The sequence below is a fragment of the Opisthocomus hoazin genome, chromosome Z, assembly GCF_030867145.1.
Source record: "Opisthocomus hoazin isolate bOpiHoa1 chromosome Z, bOpiHoa1.hap1, whole genome shotgun sequence".
Lineage (NCBI taxonomy): Eukaryota > Metazoa > Chordata > Aves > Opisthocomiformes > Opisthocomidae > Opisthocomus > Opisthocomus hoazin.
The window spans coordinates 49,418,543-49,440,564 of NC_134454.1; the positions used below are offsets into that span (position 1 = coordinate 49,418,543).

At 41.8% G+C, this 22,022-nt stretch overlaps 1 protein-coding gene across 3 annotated transcripts in view; it reads right to left on the minus strand.

The window, feature by feature from the left end:
* The window catches only part of NTRK2 (neurotrophic receptor tyrosine kinase 2), a 212,830-nt gene that overhangs the window by 163,081 nt on the left and 27,727 nt on the right, over positions 1-22,022 (minus strand). For all 3 annotated transcript variants that reach the window (XM_075446957.1, XM_075446956.1, XM_075446958.1), the window contains exons 5-7: positions 19,253-19,407; positions 3,763-3,899; positions 658-790 (exon numbers count right to left, since the gene is read on the minus strand). In XM_075446957.1, coding sequence (XP_075303072.1) covers positions 658-790; positions 3,763-3,899; positions 19,253-19,407 — 425 coding nt within the window. The remainder of the gene's footprint in view (positions 1-657; positions 791-3,762; positions 3,900-19,252; positions 19,408-22,022) is intronic.

Sequence of the window (22,022 nt, forward strand, 5' to 3'; positions counted from 1 at the left end):
CGTTCCATTCCCATCTTCAATTAAACAGAGGGTTGCAACTTGTGAAAACATGCTGTCTAGTTCACTTAAAATGAATTCAGTCTTGAGCTTAGATCTAAAAAGCCAGTGCCTCTACACTACATGTCCCTTCCCCCTTCCTTGACCCTGAAAAATAAGTATATTGTTCAAAGCTATGACAAATATATATACATCTGGCAGTACAAATGTTCCAAGTGTGTTATTTTTTGCACAAAGCAGTTGTTGCTTTAGGTAATAAGAATGTAAACATTTGTAGTCTCTTATAATTAATTCTACAAGCCTTTTGATGCATTCACACTTCTTAATTCCTGCGACAGTGTGTATGTACCTGCACACCATTACAAACCTTCCCACGCTGATGGTGCCATTGAGTATTTTGTGTTTCAGACCTTTACTTACATACAGTTCTAACTGGAAGATAAAGCATTTAGAAATACATTTTTTGCAGAATGCAGGGCTGAAAAAGATAAACACAACAACTGCTGGTTGCATTACTCCAGCATTAACTGCAGCAGATAGTTCACATGCCTTAAGGGTTTTTGTTTCAACAACGTGTGTGCCCAAAAAATATTTACACCCAAAACAGTTGCTGGCCATGCAGTTTGGCCTCAGGAGCTGTATGGAGGCCTGTGTACGTACAGAATACCGTGAGCTCAGCAGAGGCTTGGTCCTCTCCCACAATGTTCTCTGCTACACAGGAGATCCACAGCCCGCTGTCCATGGATGAAACGTTCTTTATGGTTAGTGAGGCAGGGTTCTTACTTGTGTCACTCTACAAGCGATCAGAAAAACATGCATGTGAAAACCACAGCATAAAGAGCAAGGCAGAGGGAGAGAATCATTTGCCACAGCTAAATGGCATTTTTCATCTTCCCTTCCTTTTAGCTGTATCAGTCCGCAACTAATCAGCCTTACTTCAGTGACTTATCCAAACAGACACAAGACACCTACAGAACCAATTGTAATCGTCAGTGGCAGTGGATTCAAAGCTCCGAAAGTCCTGCTACAAACACTGCATGCAACCATTTTTCTGTCCTGTCACTGTCAGCTTCTGCCTTTTATTTAAACATGATTTCCCCTCTACACAAATGTGTTTTTCTCTACTCACACCCTTGCTCATCCCCCTCACTTCATGACTGATTTCTATGGTCTGTCTCTGCTCCCCTTGAACTTTTTCGGCCCTCCTATATTCTGTTCAATCCTTGCTTTACTCTTCTTTTTGTCTCTTTCCTTCATACTCATGCTTGACATCATCCGCTGCTGCCTTCTGATCTCTACTGTATCTTGACACCAAAGTGCCTTCTCCCCACTTCTTAGCCAAATTTCTCTTGGAAGCTTCTTCTTCTCATGAAACCTTCCATTACCTAAGCCCAAGTACTGTTTTATGTGTTTAAAAGCACAGGCTAATTAAGGTAAGAATTACAATTCTTAGAAATCTTGATTCTTCTGAGAAAGCTCAGTGCCCATCTACAGCCTTAAATGCCATATAGAATACACAGCTATGCAACAGTGAATAAAGCAAACAGGCCTGAGTAAAACTAGTTGTTATAGACTTCTGTTTTCTTAAACCAAGCCCTTCATACAATCTCCAAATAATTATCTTTCCATACTTGAATGTTTCATAAAATGCTAGAGTATTTTCTTAAGTAGAAAAGGAACCAAAACACATTCAGAAAATAAGCAACAATTAGGATCATTTTTAAAAACTGCTTTTGAGGTACTTTTCTTACTATACACACACACTGCAGTGCTGCAGAGAGCACACAAAAATAAGACACTGCATCTGTAAAACCACAGTGACTTTCCGCAGCAGTCAATGGGCACATGTGGGAACACTCCTGCACACCATCCTGCGTGACCAAAATTTTGAACCTTGAGATGACACCTGAACTCCACTGAAGTTAAACGTCCCTTCAATTCCAGTGTGACACTAGGGGAGGTGAGTGGAAAAGCAAACACCCCACCACACATTTCTTTATGCATGACTCTCAGAGGTGAGCAGTGCTCAAAGCTGCACTGAAAAGCAGAGGGGCTCAATGGCAGGCTCAGAGCTGAAATCTAGCGCAAGAAAACTCTAACCAACGTCAACCAATCAACCGGATTATATATCAGTATAGAAACTGAGAGCATACAGTTAGCTTTGCAGGACTAGATTTTAGTTTTACCTTTTGTTAAGGTGTCTCTTTGTAAAACAGGAAAGAGAGAGAAAACAGGCAAGAGCAGCACAGAAGGTGAAAGAAATGGAGGCAGAAACTGAGACACACAAGTGAGAGAAAGGAAACCAAAAACAACACTCACAGAAAAGTGAAGGATAGCTGTAAATGGTGAATGAGGTTTAAAAGACACTTGTTCTTCTGCTACTGAAAAGATTACCGTGTTCCACAGACTACAGTTGTAGCTAGCCTATACTATGACCCCCTCTGAAATTTCAAGATGAAGTGACGCCAGGATAGAATATTTCTGGAAAGATTGAAGCAAACTGACCATGGCATTTCAAAGATAGGAGGGTTAAAAAATGAGATGATCTCACTTATTGAACAGCATCCCACGTTTGTTTTGGCTCATAACTCCAAAAGGAAAAAAAAAAAAAAAAAGAAAAGCAAAAAGAAAAAAAAAAGGAAAAACAAGCACGACTTGGCATAGGTTCCCCAAACTTTTAATTTCTTGTTCTGGATGACGACTGATGCTTTTGTGTAGTTATACAGATTAGAGAAAATTTTAAAAATAAACCTAGAGCTCTGCAGAGCTCTTACTTATGAGAATTGAAAGACAAGCTAGTCAAACTCTATATAGACCTGATATAATGACCTCAGGCAAGAAAGTACAAAGATTACAAGACCCCAGAGGTCCTGCCTCTTCCGCACAGCAGGAACAGTTTTGGAAGTACACATCCTGCACTTTGCACAGACCAGGAAGCTTTAGGCAGCATGCACCATGATGAACATAGGAAAGCCAACGACATAAAACTGTAAATAACAGAGGGTCTTGCCCATTGTGTAAATAATGGCAATTTAAGAGGTCAGCAGCTACATGTTGAAGATCTGCTTATATGCCTCTCCTTATCAACACTTACATCAGAAAGAACTTAATTATTCTGTCTCCAGTGCGCACACAGTCTAAAGCAGTGACACAGAACACAAAGATCTCAGAAAACAAAATTCACTTTGCCTAGATGATTTTATTAAGGAAACTTCTTCACACTTCATTAAAAAAATACGCCATTCTTTTTAGTAAAACCTTTACTTCAATTTCCAAGGCTTCCTGTTGTTGCTTTGTTTGTTGAAGGAATATTAAACAAGCCACAAAATATTTACTATCAAATTCCAACACACCAAGATTCTGTCAGGAAAATATAACAAAACCAGACACATAAGGTTTTTTTCACGATTATGGTAGATTAAATTTATTCTCTGCATGCAGGTATTACTGATAACAAGAAAGTCCTCATGTTTCAGTACCCCAATTCAACCAGACTACTTCCAAAAATCTACAGTACTCTCATTTACAAGTGAACATGCAAAAACTAGAGTGCAAATCAGGGTCTTGATGAGCAAATGCCAGACGTTCATCAAAAGTACTGTGGCAGTCACCTTGGATTGAAAGTAACCAATGTAAAACCAACATTAATGTTCTATTTCATCTTTTTAATAAAAAGTTAACTGAAGCTGGACATGAACCTTCACCCCAACCTTCAGCAGGTATCAGCTGTCTCTGAATTGTCACGTATTTGAATACAAAACTTACCTCATGGTTTGAAACAAGATTAGTGAGCACCCAGGACACATTAGGGGGTGGCCCGCCAGTAGTATCACAGTACAGTGTGATGCTCTTTCCTTCCACCACGGTGATGTTGTAATTGCTTAAGTTTGCTGAGGGCACGTCTAGGATAGAAACAACAACACAAAAAAAACACATGAATTTGTATTTGACAGAAACAGACACCACTCAATTCTAAGCAAGCTGTATAAATGCAAGCAAAGACACCACTAAATCAGATATTCACTGTGGTCAGTTACTGCTCAGTCAGGGAGTACCAACAGCACCTTTGGAAACATATAATTACAATCTTTCAGCTGCTATGTAACATTTTTCTGCATCTCCTCCACTTCATGCCCCAAGAAAACACTACTGTATGTGGAAACACATTAAGCTAACTATATACGGAAATGTTTCAGGTGGGTAAATAGAAGTTATCCTAACTTCAGTTTTCAACTTCAAAATGAAACAAACCCCTTCCCTTATTCTTTTAAACAGGAAATTTAAGCTGTCTCCTTGTAACAGTTGCACAGCAACCTCTATTTTCCACAAACTGACACTGTGGTATTCCCCCTGTTCTCCACAACACTAACAAGAAAATCCCATTAGCTCCCAGTATCACACAAGACATTGCCGCCCTCCCTCTCATACAGAGACACAGCTCACAGAGAGCATGGCTAAACCTAGGTCTTCAGTACAAAGTGAGGGAAACAGAGCACTGAACAGATCAAACCAGAGGAGAAAGGACAGAAGAGAGGGTTAGCAATCACACAGACCTGCTATGCAAGGCATCCCAGTAGCCTTCCCTATTGCCCTCAGAAAGCAGAAAAGCAGTGAGATGGTACCACTCACTAGGAACTAAGCCCAGATTTTGCAAGGATCAGGACTCCTCCCCCATTTCACAGAGCTATAAATCACTCTGTATCTCATTCTTCAGCACCCAAAGCAATAGGAGATTCCCAAAGGGTAAATATACACTTAATGCTTAAAAAAACACAAGGAATTATAGACTCACCCTCTTCAGAAATAATGTAAGCAATATCAATAAACGTCAGGCACAGAGGACCTCACATTTCGTATTTATTTACATAGCAAATAATTATGCAACATGCTAGAAATATCACGTTTCTGTAAAGATACTGTGTCATCATTTGGAGCTGCTACACTCCGTAAAAACCCTTAGCCTCCTTTATGAGGCATTTATTACCAATTTTTCCAGGTAAGTTTTACCTGTAATTTATCATCTCAAAAATCAAGCTCATCTGCTGTGCAGGGTATGTATGCGTGATCTTGCAAATGACTTTTCTTATTCTGAAACAACGGTTCTCTTTCCTTTTTTTTTAATTAAGACTACTTTAATTTTATCATGGACTTGCAGCTACAGAAGTTCGGCAGAGACTTTTTTGTTTATGTAAAAAGTCCCATACAGACAATTAACCATCAAGTGAGTGTGAACACATTAATATGTTTGCTAGAACTTCAACAGAAGCTATATGTATTGCAAATTTCCCCTTAAGTTCAATTAGTTCAATAAAAATTAAATGAGAGAGGAAGTGATATGAAAGTGTAGACAAATAATTTTCCAGGCAATGCTATCTTGCCTAATAAGATTTGAAGATCAGCACAAGTATACAATAACTGCTTAGGCAATTCTCCCAGCACTTTAAGTAGTGCTGTAATATGATTCCCGTTATAGGCATCATGGACCTCTTCTATTATGTTCACTTTATAAATCATATGTTGAAGTTTATTGAGACAGCGCTGGACAGTTTGTACATCCTGATACAGTAATCTGTTAGCAAAGGTAGCCATCTGCTCTCATCTGCTGTGAGTTCAAATCTCAGCAGTGTCTGTCAACTAGCTGAGCAGGAAATAAGACTAATCTTAGGGAACATTTGGATATTAATTGTGACGGTTAGGAAACAAGGAGAGAAGTAATGAAATCATTTGCTTTATAAAGTTACACTTTATAAAAACACAATATCTCTTTCAAACTTTGACAGCATTAATTATTATAATTCTGGATATCAGTAATAACCCTGCTAGTATCCAATTTCTTTTTTAAGTTTCCTGTATTCTTAGCCTTAACAGCCTTCTGCAGCAATGAGTTTCACAGACATACTGTCCAGGCCGTACACAAGAGCCATTCGTTTTACTAGTTCTGAAATTTGTCTGTGACATTCAAATTTATTGACTGCTCTCCTGTTCTGATGGGACAGAGAAAACAGTTTCTGAATTATCTTCTTAAGACCACTCTATTTTGTTTTCTCAAGTCCCCTTTCTTCTCAATAATCTATCCAAAGTTTGTTAATCTCTACAAAAATGGGAAGACAGAACCTGCTACTGAGAAATTTAAACTTTAATGTAGAGTTAGGCAGTTCAATAAATGAAAGCGTACACTAAAATCCTTGTGTTTCATTATGTAGGGGTGTACAACAGCTGTGTTATTTCACCACATACAGAGTATCTGTTCTCATATTCAAACTGATAAAACTTTACTCCCGGGAATATGCAGCTCTGTATTAGAATACCCAGTCACTTCCCTCACCCCAGAACAACTGGACACAACACAGACAAGCAGGAGGAACTAATTTATGTCAGCTGAGTCTCTCCAAATATCATCTTATGCTTTAGAAGGAACAAACCCTCCTTGGGGGGGGGAGGGGGGAGGGACAGTGTTGCTATTTACCTTCACAGACCACCATTAGTGCAAACCAGGCCATCAAGACTGTGGAACCATCAAGCATCACTAGAGAATGACTCATATCTTCACTATGCACAACTGGGACTTCAGCAACCACAAATCCAAATACTTTGGATGAAATTTTCAAAGGTTAATAAAGCATTCGGCTACACAACTGCCAATGGATATTAATAAAAAGAATGTGCCAAAAATCCCAGTCGGCTTTCGAAGTCTTCATGCTGCTACTTACTACTTCCTACAGAAAACTTACACTGGCCTTGGTAGAGCCATACTGTCACTATACGTCAAAGGCAGGATATGACCTAATTAAGAAATAATTATTAATACAAACTCTGTAGTCTGTAGCTCAACTCTCAGCATCAAGCTAACACTCTAGCCAGTACACTACAGCAACTTCTACAAGAAGGTCTTATGCATAGAGAAAAGAATCCACCATTACACCCAAGATGTTGTTTCACTGGTTAACTGTCTTCACAGTTACAAAAATTTTTACAAAATTATTTCCAGATTGACATTTTTACCTTCAACTTTTATCTCTTCAGTTCTGGGATTTGTTCAGCTGCTCAAAAACTCCATCAAAAAGTTCTCTCAATATGGTCAGTTAGCCTCACTAATATCTAAGAAATGACATGATGAAGAAATGAGCACCTGAGAGAATACCATAAATCCGATATTGCATTCATTTATGCTACCCTTTGCATGCTAAGTCCCTGATTTTAATCGGCCTGTCAACGAACTCTCAGGAGTCCAGACATGATGCAACGTCACTAAATGACTTTCAGTGTGGCCCTTGACATCTCTTTTTTGCTTGGCACATTTTTGCAGGTCAACCTGTCCTATGACAAGAAGCAGTTACCAAGAAAAAAATTGTCATTTTTTTTCTCAAAACTAGCCAACTGCATATGAATTTTAGGAAGCTCATCTTAATGCTTACATGAAATCTTTCATCATCATTTTAATAAACACATCAGACCTATAATATTTAACTTAATATTGAGCCAGCAACCATCTATCAAACTGAGACATGTAAAGGCAGACTACCAGAACCACAGATGTATAAAATATTGCCTACAATTCATAGGATACCGTGGCTCAAATCCAGTCTGCTTGCCTCACATACAGTTTCAATACAATGCCCAGGACGAGTCATTCAGCCCCACGTATTACGACTGCCTCAGCTAGGAGAAAAAGGAGGGTCATTGTCATAGGTGATTCCCTTCTGAGGGGAACAGAGGGACCAATCTGCCGGCTGGACCCATCCCACAGGGAAGTCTGCTGCCTCCCTGGGGCCCGGGTTAGGGATGTTGCGAAGAAACTCTCTGATCTGGTGCGGCCCTCGGATTATTACACCCTCTTGGTAATGCAGGTTGGCAGGGACGAGATCACAGAGAGAAGTCCCAAAGCCATCAAAAGGGACTTCAGGGCACTGGGGCGACTGGTTGAGGGATCAGGGGCGCAGGTGGTGTTTCCCTCCATCCCATCAGTGGCAGGGAACAGCACTGAAAGGGGCAGGAAAACTCACCTGGTTAACAGATAGCTCAGGGACTGGTGCCATCAGTCAAATTTTGGCTTCTTTGATCATGGGGAGGTGTACACAGCACCGGGCCTGCTGGCGACAGGTGGAACTCAGCTATCTCAAAGGGGGAAAAGGATTCTTGGTCACGAGCTGGAGGGGCTCAATGAGAGGGCTTTAAACTAGGTTTGAAGGGGGAAGGGGATATTGCCCAGCTCACTAGGGACGAGCCCAGGCTTGGCGTGCCAAGGCCAGGGGTGAGACTGACAGCCCAGCTCAAGTGTGTTTACACCAATGCACGTAGCATGTGCAATAAACAGGAGGAGCTGGAAGCCATTATACAGCAGGACGGCTACGACTTGGTCGCCATCACAGAAACATGGTGGGACAACTCGCATGACTGGCATGCTGTCATAGATGGCTACAGACTCTTTAGGAAAGACAGACCAGCAAGGAGAGGTGGGGGAGTTGCTCTATATGTGAGGGAGCAAGTAGAATGCATTGAGCTTGGCCTGGGGGCAAATGAGGAACAAGTTGAAAGCTTGTGGGTTAGAATTAAGGGACAGGCTCATAAGGGTGACATTACAGTGGATGTGTACTACAGGCCACCTGACCAGGAGGAGGAGGTTGATGAGGCCTTCTACAGGCAGCTGCAAGCAGCCTCACAGTCACAGGCCCTGGTTCTCATGGGGGACTTCAACCACCCCGACATCAGCTGGGAAGACCACACAGCTAGGCAGGCGCAATCCAGGAGGTTCCTACAGAGCATCGATGATAACTTTCTGATGCAAGTGGTGCACAAACCAACAAGGAAAGGCGCTCTGCTGGACCTTGTGTTAACAAACAAGGAGGGACTGGTGGAGGATGGAGGATGTGAAGGTTGGAGGCAGACTCGGCTGCAGTGACCATGAAATGGTCGAGTTAAGGATCCTGCGTAGAGGAAGCAGGGCGATAAGCAGAATCAAAACCTTGGACCTCAGGAGGGCTAACTTTGGCCTCTTCAAGGAGCTACTGGGAGGAATCCCGTGGGCCAGGGCTCTCGAAGGCAGGGGGGTCCATGAGTGCTGGTCGCGGTTTAAACGTCACTTCCTCCGTGCTCAGGAGCGGTGCATCCCCCTGAGAAAGAAATCCAGCAAAGGAGGCAGGAGACCTGCATGGTTGAACAAGGAGCTTCTAGCAGAGATCAGGTGGAAGAAAAGGGTCCATGGAACGTGGAAAGAGGGGCAGGCCACTTGGGAAGAATACAGGAATGTGGTCAGAGCGTGCAGGGATGCGACGAGGAAGGCCAAAGCCCACCTGGAATTGAAGCTGGCAAGGGATGTCAAAAACAACAAGAAGGGCTTCTTCAACCACATCAGCAGCAAAAGAAAGGCTAGGGACAATGTGGGGCCGCTGCTGAATGAGGCGGATGTCCTGGTGACGGAGGATGCGGAGAAGGCAGAGCTACTGAATGCCTTCTTTGCTTCAGTCTTCAGTGCTAAGACTGGCCCTCAGAAATCCCAGGCCCCGGAGGTAAGAGAGGAAGACTACAGAGAGAACGACTTTCCCTTGGTCGAGGAGGACTGTGTGAGGGATCGCTTAAGTGATCTGGACATCCACAAATCCATGGGCCCCGATGGAATGCACCCACAGGTGCTGAGGGAGCTGGCGGATGTCATTGCTGAGCCACTCTCCATCAACTTTGAGAGGTCCTGGAGGACAGGAGAGGTGCCCGAGGACTGGAGAAAGGCAAGTGTCACTCCAATCTTCAAAAAGGGCAAGAAGGAGGACCCAGGGAACTACAGGCCGGTCAGCCTCACCTCCATCCCAGGAAAGGTGATGGAGCAGCTTATCCTGCAGCTCATCAACAAGCAAGTGGAGGAAAAGAAGGTTATCAGGAGTAGTCAGCATGGATTCACCAAGGGGAAATCACGCCTGACCAATCTGATAGTTTTCTACGATGACATGACTGGCTGGGTAGATGAAGGGAGAGCCGTGGAGGTTGTCTACCTAGACTTCAGCAAGGCTTTCGACACAGTCTCCCATAATATCCTCCTAGCGAAGCTCAGGAAGTATGGGCTAGATGAGTGGTCGGTGAAGTGGATAGAGAACTGGCTGAATGGCAGAACTCAGAGGGTTGTTGTCAGAGGGGCTGAGTCTAGTTGGAGGCCGGTAACTAGTGGTGTCCCCCAGGGGTCAGTACTGGGCCCAGCCTTGTTTAACTTCCTCAGCAACGACCTGGATGAAGAGTTAGAATGTACCATCAGCAAGTTTGCTGATGACACCAAACTGGGAGGTGTGGTAGATACACCAGAAGGCTGTGCTGCCATTCAGCATGACCTGGAGAGGCTGGAAAGTTGGGCAGAGAGGAACCTGATGAGGTTCAACAAGGGCAAATGCAGGGTCCTGCACATGGGGAGGAACAACCCCTTGCATCAGTACAGGCTTGGGGCGGACCTGCTGGAGAGCAGCTCTGTGGAGATGTACCTGGGTGTCCTGGTGGATGACAGGTTAACCATGAGCCAGCAGTGTGCCCTGGCTGCCAAGAAGGTCAATGGCATTCTGGGGTGCATCAAGAAGAGTGTGGCCAGCAGGTCGAGGGAGGTTCTCCTTCCCCACTACACTGCCCTAGTGAGGCCTCATCTGGAGTCATGTGTCCAGTTCTGGGCTCCCCACTTCAAGAAAGATGAGGAGCTACTGGAGAGAGTCCAGCGGAGGGCTACAAGGATGGTGAGGGGACTGGAGCATCTCTCCTACGAGGAGAGGCTGAGGGAGCTGGGCTTGTTTAGCCTGAAGAAGAGAAGGCTGAGAGGGGACCTAACATATACTTACAAATATCTTAAGGGTGGGTGTCAGGAGGATGGGGCCAGACTCTTTTCAGTGGAGCCCAGCGACACGACAAGGGGCAATGGGCACAAACTGAAGCATAGGAAGGTCTGTCTGAACATGAGGAAGAACTTCTTCCCTCTGAGGGTGACGGAGCACTGGAACAGGCTGCCCAGGGAGGTTGTGGAGTCTCCTTCTCTGGAGATATTCAAGACCCGCCTGGACAAGGTCCTCTACAGCCTACTGTAGGTGACCCTGCTTCGGCAGGAGGGTTGGACTAGATGATCCACAGAGGTCCCTTCCAACACCTACCATTCTGTGATTCTGTGATTCAAGGTTCTTGGATCCCTTGGTTTTGGTTTTTCTCTCTAGGGAGAAAACATACAACTAATTCATGCACTACAGTACAGCTTGGTAACACCCACTACTTGTACTGTCTGGAGCTTGAAAACAGCATGGCTGACAATGCAGTTTGTTAAGAACTGTGTACATGGATCTGCAAATTTCAGAGGTCTTACTGGCTCCTAATAGGTTGTATCAATGTAAGATGTAAGAAAATCAGTGTTTTCTTATATAATTCTATTAAAATTCTGCCTTGTTTGAAAATACAGGATTGTTTACAAATTCCACAGGTCTTTTCCCATGGACTTTTAGGGGTTTAAAAAACAAAGCAAACAACTTTCTAGTAATTCTAGCTATAAAGCTAGGATCTGTTGGATATGTGATTCACCTCCTGTGTTTCACTTAGCAACTGTCTGTAGTCAACAAGCTCTGAGCCAGATTTGAACCATGCGATAACTGGGCATATTTCCACCAAAGTCTGCAGAATCACAGGGCCAAAAATCAGTCTGGTTGCACCTTTAGAGCATCACAAATGGGATACCCCAAAACTTTACATGCAAAACATGAATTAATGAAACATAAATCACTGTTTCCACTTCCTGTTATATCACAACTACAGAATCAAAATGCTCAATTCATAGAGATAATTGCAGAAATCTCACAGAAGTTATTCCAAGATGAAAACCACAGCCATATTCAAAGAAAATAAAAAAATACATTAGGCCCATAAAATACAGAATTAGCAGAAATGAGGAACATTTAAAAAAATTATCATCTCTCATACACCTTCCATTTTCTGGGCCCAAAGATCACTTTCCTCTCCAGTTACAGGGAAGAGAAGCCCGCAAGTTCTCATTTCACTGCTCTAATCACCAGGCACTACTCTCCATTTCTGCACTGTAACTTTGCATCATACACAACAAAACATGAATTTCCCTTGGATTAAAATGAAAAGTAAAGGCCCTAATCTGAAAGGAATGACGGGGAAAGAGGAAGAAGAATCCTGGATTATGATCCTTTTCCCAGAATATTTCCATACTTTGCCCATTGAGTGTTCATGTAAATTAACAAAACTGTCCCAGATGAAAACCTCTTCAACTCTTTAGGAGAATATATAGCCGTTGAACTGAGCACTGAATAACCACCAAATAGAGATATACTTGTCATGTGGCGTAGCAAATCTTGATGGGTGTTCTCCACAACAACCATGGTATTTTGCACAGGTCCGACACGGTTAAGATAGAACTGTTTAAAATACTCTACTGGTTGGTGATGAGGACGTTATCCCCAAAGTTGTAGGTTTGATTCCAGAATCCAGAGAAGCATGACAAACTCTTCTCCTGTAGCCAATACATTTTTTTTATCTTAAAAAAAAAAAAAAGACAGAAAAAAAGGAGTAGCTCTTGTTATGCCCTTTCGCAAGAAAAAGCACAAATTCCTACCATTGAGAGAGATTGAGTCCAAATGCAGAGGCTCCTTGCCAAAGCCCTGAGAAGAGTCATTCAGACCAGAGTTTAGGACGTTCCCATGCCTTCAGCATTTCCTAACGAGCAGTTGGAAGGTATACGCACACTGAACAAGCTCGTTTCAGATCTGTTCTTGCTAGATGTGCTTGCAGCTTCAGCAGACCTTCTCAGAAGTCCAGCTCCCATTTCCCTACTGAGCCAGATCTGATACTCACAACACCCACCTCATTAGTCTATGGAGGAACGTCTTTCTGTCAGGAAGCAGAATGAGTGATGTGGCAGCTCACTGAGCCACCCAAATATTTCAAAATAGTAGAAGAAATCTGCCTCCGATCATGACCTGCCCGATTGTCACATTCAGTTGGGAACCTTTACAGAAAATAATGAAACAAGTACAGCCCCTACCGGAAGATGATGAGTTTTTAAAGTATGCTTTCCCAGAGCCAATACACCCTTGCTTTGCCTCTAAACACTCCACCACTCCCTGCTTAACTGAAATCATCACTAGGAGCAAACTTCTGTAAGTAAAGCCAGCGTGTGCCGCAGCAAAGACCACAAAACTTGCTAACTCATCTCCACGACTGCAGCAACAAATGCAGCCTCTGCAGAACTGTCATCCCATCCAGGGCTTCAAATGCCGTCATGAATGCTACGCAGGCAAAAACCACCAACAGTCATGTACCAGAACAAATTCACTTGGACAGCAAGCCGTCTTCTGCAGTTAACCAACACAGAAGCTTTGAAGGTTGCTGAAATTTCAAACCCAACGACAGGCTTATGTTTCCAAGGTTTACAGCAGGTACTTAACTTCTGCCCAGGACCATTCTCTTACGGTCCCTAGGCCTGGCCTGGGTTCTAGTAGGAAGGTGCTGAGTAAGAAAGGATCTTGCAGCACCTGAATCATTTAATTGACTTTGTCACCAGTATTAATATCAGCAGTTTTTCTGTAAAAATCTTCAGATTGTATGTTTCTATAGAGGCTGTCAACCTTACCAACACTTCCATTGCTAGCAGTCTCGTGAAGGTACCCAGCCATGTTTTGTCTCAAATGCCCTGAATGGTTAAGGAAATCAAACTACATCTGGAAAAATTGTTCTTAACTTGTACTTAAACTTCAGTCTGTCCACAACAACTTTCAACAGAAAACCAAATACATTCAGTGCAGTTGGGCTGAATACAGCAGCTACAAGCTTAACGGATGAACCAAGAGCTTAACAGCTTAACAGCCTTTGTAATGCAAGTTAATAAGGCCTAAACTAGCTTATGTAAACCTCTGACAAATGGCTTCTTATTCACTAAGTGCATGTCATGCAGCTGCAATTCCTGTATCTTTGTGGAATTTCACATGTAGTTCAGGAAATACTGAAAATAATGCTGACCTGTCAAATATTACAACGTGATAAACATGCAATACTAAAGCAGGAACATTTTCAGAGAACTACATAAACAAATAAAATGATGGGTTTCACTCTTGACACCACATATACTGTATACCAAGGACATGGATGAAGGGATGCCTTCATGAAATTTCTCCACTTTTAAAGTGAAAGGAGTACTTACTGTAGACTTCAGAATCGTGTTATCTAGTCGTCAGTCTTCACCCAGTTACACTGTAAGTGCAAAGTAAGAATACTGCCAGCCAACAATCACAAAGCCATTTTTCCTCAGTACATCAGTAGTCCACACTCACACAGATGCATCAAGTCAGGCATACAGAGTATCTCTACCAACCTGCATGATGCACTGAGTTCAGGAACAATGCTTGAGTGATCTAGACACGTTTCTTTCCCTTAGATAGTGCCTTACTTCTTTCTATTTCTAACCTGCTTTGTATTACAAACCTGCTTCATTCAATTTAAAGCAGAAATTGAAGCAGAATTATGAAACAAAATTCTGCTTTAAATATGAGACATTTATGTACATGACATACACTCATCATTCGCAAGCCCTGATTTATGTATTATATGTCTAGACATCTGTATAAAAAATACTAGTTGCTTCATGAACAGATGAAACTTTGCGTGCTCACAAGGAAGGTATGTACATGTCCCTGAACATGAGATTCCTGTTGCCCTTTCAAAGAACCCTAAATTATTGGTTATTTTCACTTAAAAGCTGGAATAATGAAAATTGTTTTAATTAATTTTGGAAAATTTTCACTCAACTCGGAGGAACAGTGAAACCCCAGTACTGTCAAAACTCTCATAAAAAATACATTTTTCATGCAGGATCACAGATAAGAATTAGAACACTGACAGAGAAAATAAGAACAGTTTGCCACCATACATCATGCATAACATCTAGTTCTTGAGCCAAAATAAACAACACAGGCTAGAGAGCCCATGAATATTCTGAAAGGCAAACATGGAGAATGTTTAAGGCTTTTTTTAAACTCATTTCATTCTGCCTGTAATGTTCTCCTCCTGATAGTCTTATCTGTGAAGTCTGACTGATAATGGGAAAAATGTCAACACCCACCGGATTATGCCCTTGCTTGTGGTTTTACACTGCATTGTACTGTGATTGCCTAAGATCTAATGTCTATTTTATTGACTCACTAATACTACAAATCTTTTCTGTAAATTCAAAGAAATAAACACAGCAATCCTTCAGTTTGCCTTTTCCCAGCCTTAGAATTTATAACCCCTGCCTCCAGTCTACCATTTACTTATTTACCTCTAGGACAAAAATCTATCACCAGAAAGAGGCTGAAATGAAGCCAGATCCAGTGCCGTCCATTTGTAGTTATCTGGACAACTGCCTGTAAAAATTCATGGTTTTCCCAACCAAGCATGAAATCGGCAACCCGACTCTTTAGATTGTAATTCTACATTACGACTTCTAAAATGTTGTCAGCCATACACAAGAAGCAGCACTAAGAGCAACACCACAGTACTTCACGTGCAAGTGAAAAGACAGACAAAAAATGTTAGCATTCATAAAATCCCATAGTTCTTCGACCAGACAACATTTCTGCTGACTGGCTGCATACGGAAACAAACAGCCGGTCTGAACATAACTTTGTAATACGTAGAAAAAATTATGGGACTTTGTTCAGTAGACTTTAGCTACCATGCACAACTGACAAGAAAAAAAACATCTGCAGAAACAATATATGATAAATAAGCATATAAAGCTGGGACAGTAAGCCAAATTGAAAGCCAGATCAAGCACCACACCAACATATATAAAACAATCTGATTAACTAAATTGGCCAGATAAGGCAAAATGCCATTGCCAGACTGAGATCCAGAACAACAAAAAAACCCACATGGGACTGCAGAGACAGCTACAGAAGCCAGGCTTCTCCCAAACATACCACAAGGAAAAAATACTTGTTCCATATTAGTGAGTTCAACAACAGCAGCTGAGTAACTGAATGGCTACCAGAGGGAGCAACCAACACCTTAATAACCAGTCCCAGAGACATGGTCTTGCTTTCTCGGCATTAAGTGAGCTCCAGGCTATCTGCAGACTGATGGTCTTTTGAGTGACCTTACCCCAAGCATAGGACATGTTTTGCTTCCAAGGACTTAATATACTGGTGGCAATTGCCACCAGAGCTTACAAAAGTAGTAATAAGAACAAAGTGTTTACTTATTCAGTTCTCTTTCTTGATTTTCTAATGTTATTTATCAAGTGGAAACAACAAAAAAGAGGATGGCCTAGGTGATGATGCTGTCCATGTTGTACAGAGAACCAGCAAATGCTGTGAAAATGGCAAAACTAAACACCACCACCCCTCTACACAGAAGGCTCTACTAACACAACTGTGGCGGTTGCAGCTTAGAAACCTTTGACATAGTAATTAAGTGTGATTTTAAAATCTAAAAGAATCTGACAATTTTCATCATACATAAACGCATTTCCAATGCAGCTGAAAAAATAATTCTGCAAACATTGTAACAATTGATTGACAGTTTTAATACTGCGGCTGGAAAGGGTCTTCTAGATAGGAGCATACCTGCCTTTAAACCTCAAGAAAATAAATCACAAAGTTGATGGCATCTAAATTGCAACCAGCTTTTAATCAGCACATTAATGAACACTTTCACCATATAAACAATAAGTAAAGTACCACAGAACTTTGCTAATCTTCACATCAATTATCTACAAACCGAAGCCTTATGATCAAGAAACCACAGTGGCCTCTTCCAACTTCCCAGCAATAGATTTATTAACAGCACACAGTAGTGAGACATCCTATTACCAAGACATTTACCACATATTGTACAGGCCACTTACTATAATATTATAAATTAATTAATAACACCTGCACACAAAGAAGACAGCATGTTTGCTTAATTTCTAAATGGAAAAAATTTAACAAACCAGAGAGATGGGATGAAACCATTTCATTAGCAGAGAAAATCACAAAATGTTTTATTAACAAAATTCAAAGGCCTGCATGCCCAAAAATGTCTTGACATCAAAAGGAGATAAAAAGGTCACATAGTTCACAGGAAAAAAAGTCCACGTATGTCAAAAGATGAATTCTTCTTCTGTTTCAGTTCTACCTATTAGCCTCTCAGAAAGTTCTGGAAATCAAATAAACCAGTGGGGTTTTTTTGAAATGAAGTCTTGTCCTTTTAAGCACAGAAAAGTATCTGCAGAGATGCTGAAAGCAAGAGTCACGCATTAGATCCTTCAGACACCTTCCAGAACACAGCCCATGCTCACCACAGCGGTCATTCCTCTTCACCTGTGATTCTCTATTCTGTGCCTAGGAAACGGCTATGTTGTCATCTTTATTAAAACCCTGTGTCCTACACTGGTTCATTTTGAAAAAGGTAAACTAAGGGGAAAGAGCCACAAAGAGAAAAAACACCAAATATGTAAGGTTTAGTGATATTTGGACCCTGTTAACTAACATAGTCATTTGCAGGCATGTGCTGACATCCACACAGATCTTCAGCAAAACGCAAATTCCACACTCTGCAGATTCCAATCTCAATGTTTCATATACTCACCATTCCTCCTCCTCTTCCTCCTCTAGTTGGAAGTATCACCTTCCCTTGTCATGACAAGTATTTTAGACAAGATGGGCCGGCCCACAGGATGTGCGCATGTGTACACACACATGCACCTACACAGCATCAACAAGTCAGAGACAAGTCTGTTGTGGCTGCAGATGGTCAAGAACTCAGGAGAAAGAAAAAGAAGTCTTCTAGGTTTAATTCTGGGTATTTTAACATAAAAAGTTTTCAAAGGAAAATCCTAGCTACCTGGTAGCTTCTAGATGTGCCAGCCAAGAATGTTACAAAAGACTACGTTGGAGCTCCTGGTTTGTACTAATTGATCTCAGTCCACCAGGAGACCTTTCTACACCCAGCAGGTTAATCCACCTTCTAGTCCATCCAGCTGGAGCAGATGGTTGGGCCCGTTTAATTCAGCTCGGTACCATCTCCGACTTCAGGTAAATCAGATCCTGCAGCACACAACACCGACCGTGCAGCTCACAAGACCCCCCTAAACAGGTTGTTTGGGGTTTTTTGATGGCAGCAGACACCGGCATCACTTCTGTCATGAACACACCACCACACTTGGCCCCAGCAGGAAGCTGGACATGAGACCAACAGCCTGATACATGGTCATAAAATGCATTACTGCCATTAAACACCACACATTTTGAGTCTGCAGCAGATCGCCTCCACGGCTGTTCCTCACTGGCAGCCGCTACCAAAAGGTGTTAAACCCTCTGTATAGGCAGTGGAGAAAAGGACACTCAATGGGGAAAGATGGAAGGAGAAAAAGTATCATCTTTGTGTTCCCCTTGCTATTCACCTTCACTTAGAGCTCTCCCAATGCAAATCAGTCCTCCATGAGGATACCCTTGCTCCCTTTCCTTCTTCCCTGCCTGCAAAGGAAATTCCAGACTCAAAGAAGTCTCGTGTCATGTCAGAAACACCCGGCCCCTCGTACACAGAGAAGGACAAACCTTTTCAACTAGTGGGTGAAACCTTCCAACAGCTTCCCCAGGACTATATGCAGGCAGCAAAGTAATACAGAAAAAAAATAAGAGGATGGCCTTATTGTTACATCATTGTTTCGCTATCTCCAGATCCATACAAGCTAACCGAAAACAATATGCTGCAAAATACTACAGACCTAAGCTTATTATGACTCTTTTGCATAGTCTTTACAAGTGAACTCAGCAGAGTTTTATCTGTGTGAAAATCGGAGCTATTGCTAGTTTGTCTCTGTTAGCAGGCAGTTCTTCTGAATTTTCTAGTCCTAGCACTAAAGACTGTATTTTTGAAGGAAAATAAAGACTTCATTAACCATGAACACCTGAAAAGAAATTCAAGGAGGTAAAATTTTGTGTTTATTGAGCTCGGAAGCACTACTATTTAGTTTAACAAAGGCACATGCATTTTATATCATTCTTTCGTGTTATCTACAACTGGTGTTCTGTTTTCCTTGCACTTGAATAATGGTACATTCTTAAAGGATCAACGAAAAAAAACAAGCTTTATTTGAAGCTCCCAGAGTTGTTTCATGTGGGGAGAAAGACCACTGAGTGGTTAATATCTCCACTGAAACCTTTTCCTTTAGCAGTGCTATTGTCATCCTGATAGGTATCTTGTAAAAAAGCATGTTTATTTTTCACAATAATTTAGCAGTAATTTTATGTTAATAGAGTATTACCGCAGTTTGGGACCTTCATATCCAGTAAGGCTGTCCTCTTGTTGTTGTCATCCATGCAATATAAATCCTGAGTTTCTGTGTAAAACTTGGTCTCTTGGAATTTCTTGATCCACATAATTTCACAGGAACACTTGAATGGATTGTCCACCAATATCCTATAGCAAAAAAAACAAATTTATTTAGAATGCAGAATGTGTCATGCATATAGAAAAAAATGGGGGGCAGGGGGACTCCAAGCACTCAGCTGGGTGAAAGCAGAAGTTGAACCCTTTAGTTAAGAAGGATAAGGAATGCAACCTTAGTAACCTCAGTGCAATGCAAGCATCAGGTGGATAACAGTTTCCATGTAGAGAATGAAGCTATCCTTGCACCAATAATGCAGACTGTCATAGATCAGAGAGATCACACAGGGGGCTTGACTACTATCTCCAATTCACCATTGTAAATCAGGAGCACATGGCGAAGTGGGCTTTCCATCAAGCTCCATTTTATTTCATAACAGTCAAGCAGACTCTTAAGTTGAGCAGTACACTTGACTCTCTGCTCAGCTACCTCAGAAATATCATGCCAGAAATGGTTTACTGCTGTGAGGTGGTAAATTATTTATAGAGTCAAACAGTCACGGATTAAAGCAAGCTCTTAACAAACCCTAATTGTAAAAAAGGATTTTACCTAAACTTCAAAATTCATCCGCTACAACACTCTAGAAAACCTCACAGTAAAACCCTAGGTAATGCCATGAAGAAGAAGAACAACTGTTCTTAAAATTTCACGGCTGTTTTTAATGTACAGAAACCGAACTCAAGTTGCTCACAGAATCTATGCCCCTGAGGACATGAAGTGCGCAAATCATGAAATCCTTATCAGAGCTGTAACCCTTTCCCTCAGAAGGCATTTACAGTTTTTTGAGGATTAACAGCTGCAGGGATCATTATCGCAGGTCTCTGAAGATGCAATTTGTATTCACAGAAGTCTTCTGCTGGATGTCAACACCACCACAGCATGGACAAGAATTGCTTGTCCAAAACAAAATACGAATATTAGGATCCTTGTGTCGAAAGTCACAACATGTGTTTACAAAACAGAATGATTTACTTCCCATCTTCTGTTTCATCACATAACTTCCCTGTAAAAGAGACATTTCCCTTGACCAGTGGCTGAGCAGTCCTTTTCTTCCACTGCTTTATTTTGTGTTAAACCCACTAAGGAATTCAGGCACATCATAAGTAGGATGCTGGATAGAGGCAGGATGGCCCTCCACACACGCTTGAGTGAAAGAAAGAATCTGACCTAGTGAAAGCAAATTATGTGTTTTTATCTTGTTCGCTGTTATTTTACAGCTGCAGCTACGGTTTGTTCTAATAGAAGAAGCCTTTCAAACCAGCATCTCCTTCTCTACAATACCTGGTGAATTATCTCCTACTTCACCCTATCCTGAACTTTTCATCCCTTTATATTTTGATTTACAAGAGTGCTAACAACAGGACACCTGTTTGTCAGACTTACAGGAAGCATCTCAGAAGCTATTTATGGCATCCTTCTCCTCTTGGATTCCCCTTCCAATACTCTTCTTTCTCTCCTCTTTCTAATTTTCCACATATATACTAGCCATGTAACAACTGAATTATTCAACTGACACTAATTTTATTGCTGTTTTTTCTCCCTTCAGGCTCTCCTTTTTTCCCCCCATTTCCTTTCCCTCACTTCCCCCATGACTGTTTACCTCACTTCATTGCAATCTGTTTGCCTAACTTTTGTTCTTCTATCCCTACACTCCAACTCTTTCCCAAGTTCAGTATATTTTACCTCAGTTTTGTGTCTCTCTCAACTTGTCCACCATCACACATTCCCTCCACAACTAACTCTAATTTTACTCAGTTTAAACTTCACACCACCCATTTTTCCCCTGTCTGGCTCACTCCCAGTACCCTCCCCCACTTCAGCTACCACGACACTGAATGGCCGTTGTTTAAGTCTGGTACTAACAACACAAATACATTCCCTCCTAATTCACATCACACAGTTGTTTTGCCTCTTCCTTGCCTCACTAAACTTAATTTCCATAATTCCTGTCACACATTTGTAACATTTGATTCTCTCACTCTCTGTCCCAAGTCCTTTTTTACTTCTTTCTGCCCAGGAGCACACCACCTTCTTCAGAAAGATCAGGAACATTGATGTCGTTCTCCTTCGCTCCAGCTTTCTAAGCACTCCCTCTACCCACAGCCTAAAAGAAGCTGTTCACGTGAGATGGAGAGATTCAAGAGAGGCTTGATTTGTGCTTTGGAATAAACCTGTTACTGGCAACAGACAAACTCCAAGAAACTGAGAGCAGAGTAGAGCAGGGTATGCCTTCAAAATTCAGTAATTTCATTTTTTGCACACTTCCTAAGCTAGAGCATACCTACTCTCACATCTCTGCAAAGCAGCGAGAGGCAAAGATGACTCCATTTCTCCACTAACTGCTTAGAAAAACTAGGAGAAGCCCAAGCTTCACACTGTGCACTGGTCTGAGTCCTGCATCTATTCTTTAGAGGTGATGACAACCACAAAACACAGAACCTACAGCCAAGTACACACTAACAATGGCTTTTTGGCAGGGACTAGATGTAGCGTATTAAGAAACAGGAACTTCAAAACCAACAGACCTATGCAGGGCATACAGCAATGGGAGTGCTCTGTAACTAGCTAGTCTCGCCGACAGAGTGCTCGGCGACCGCCAAGTTATGAAAGAAAATTTCAGTGAGCAATGTTCCCTGGGCTGTAAAGA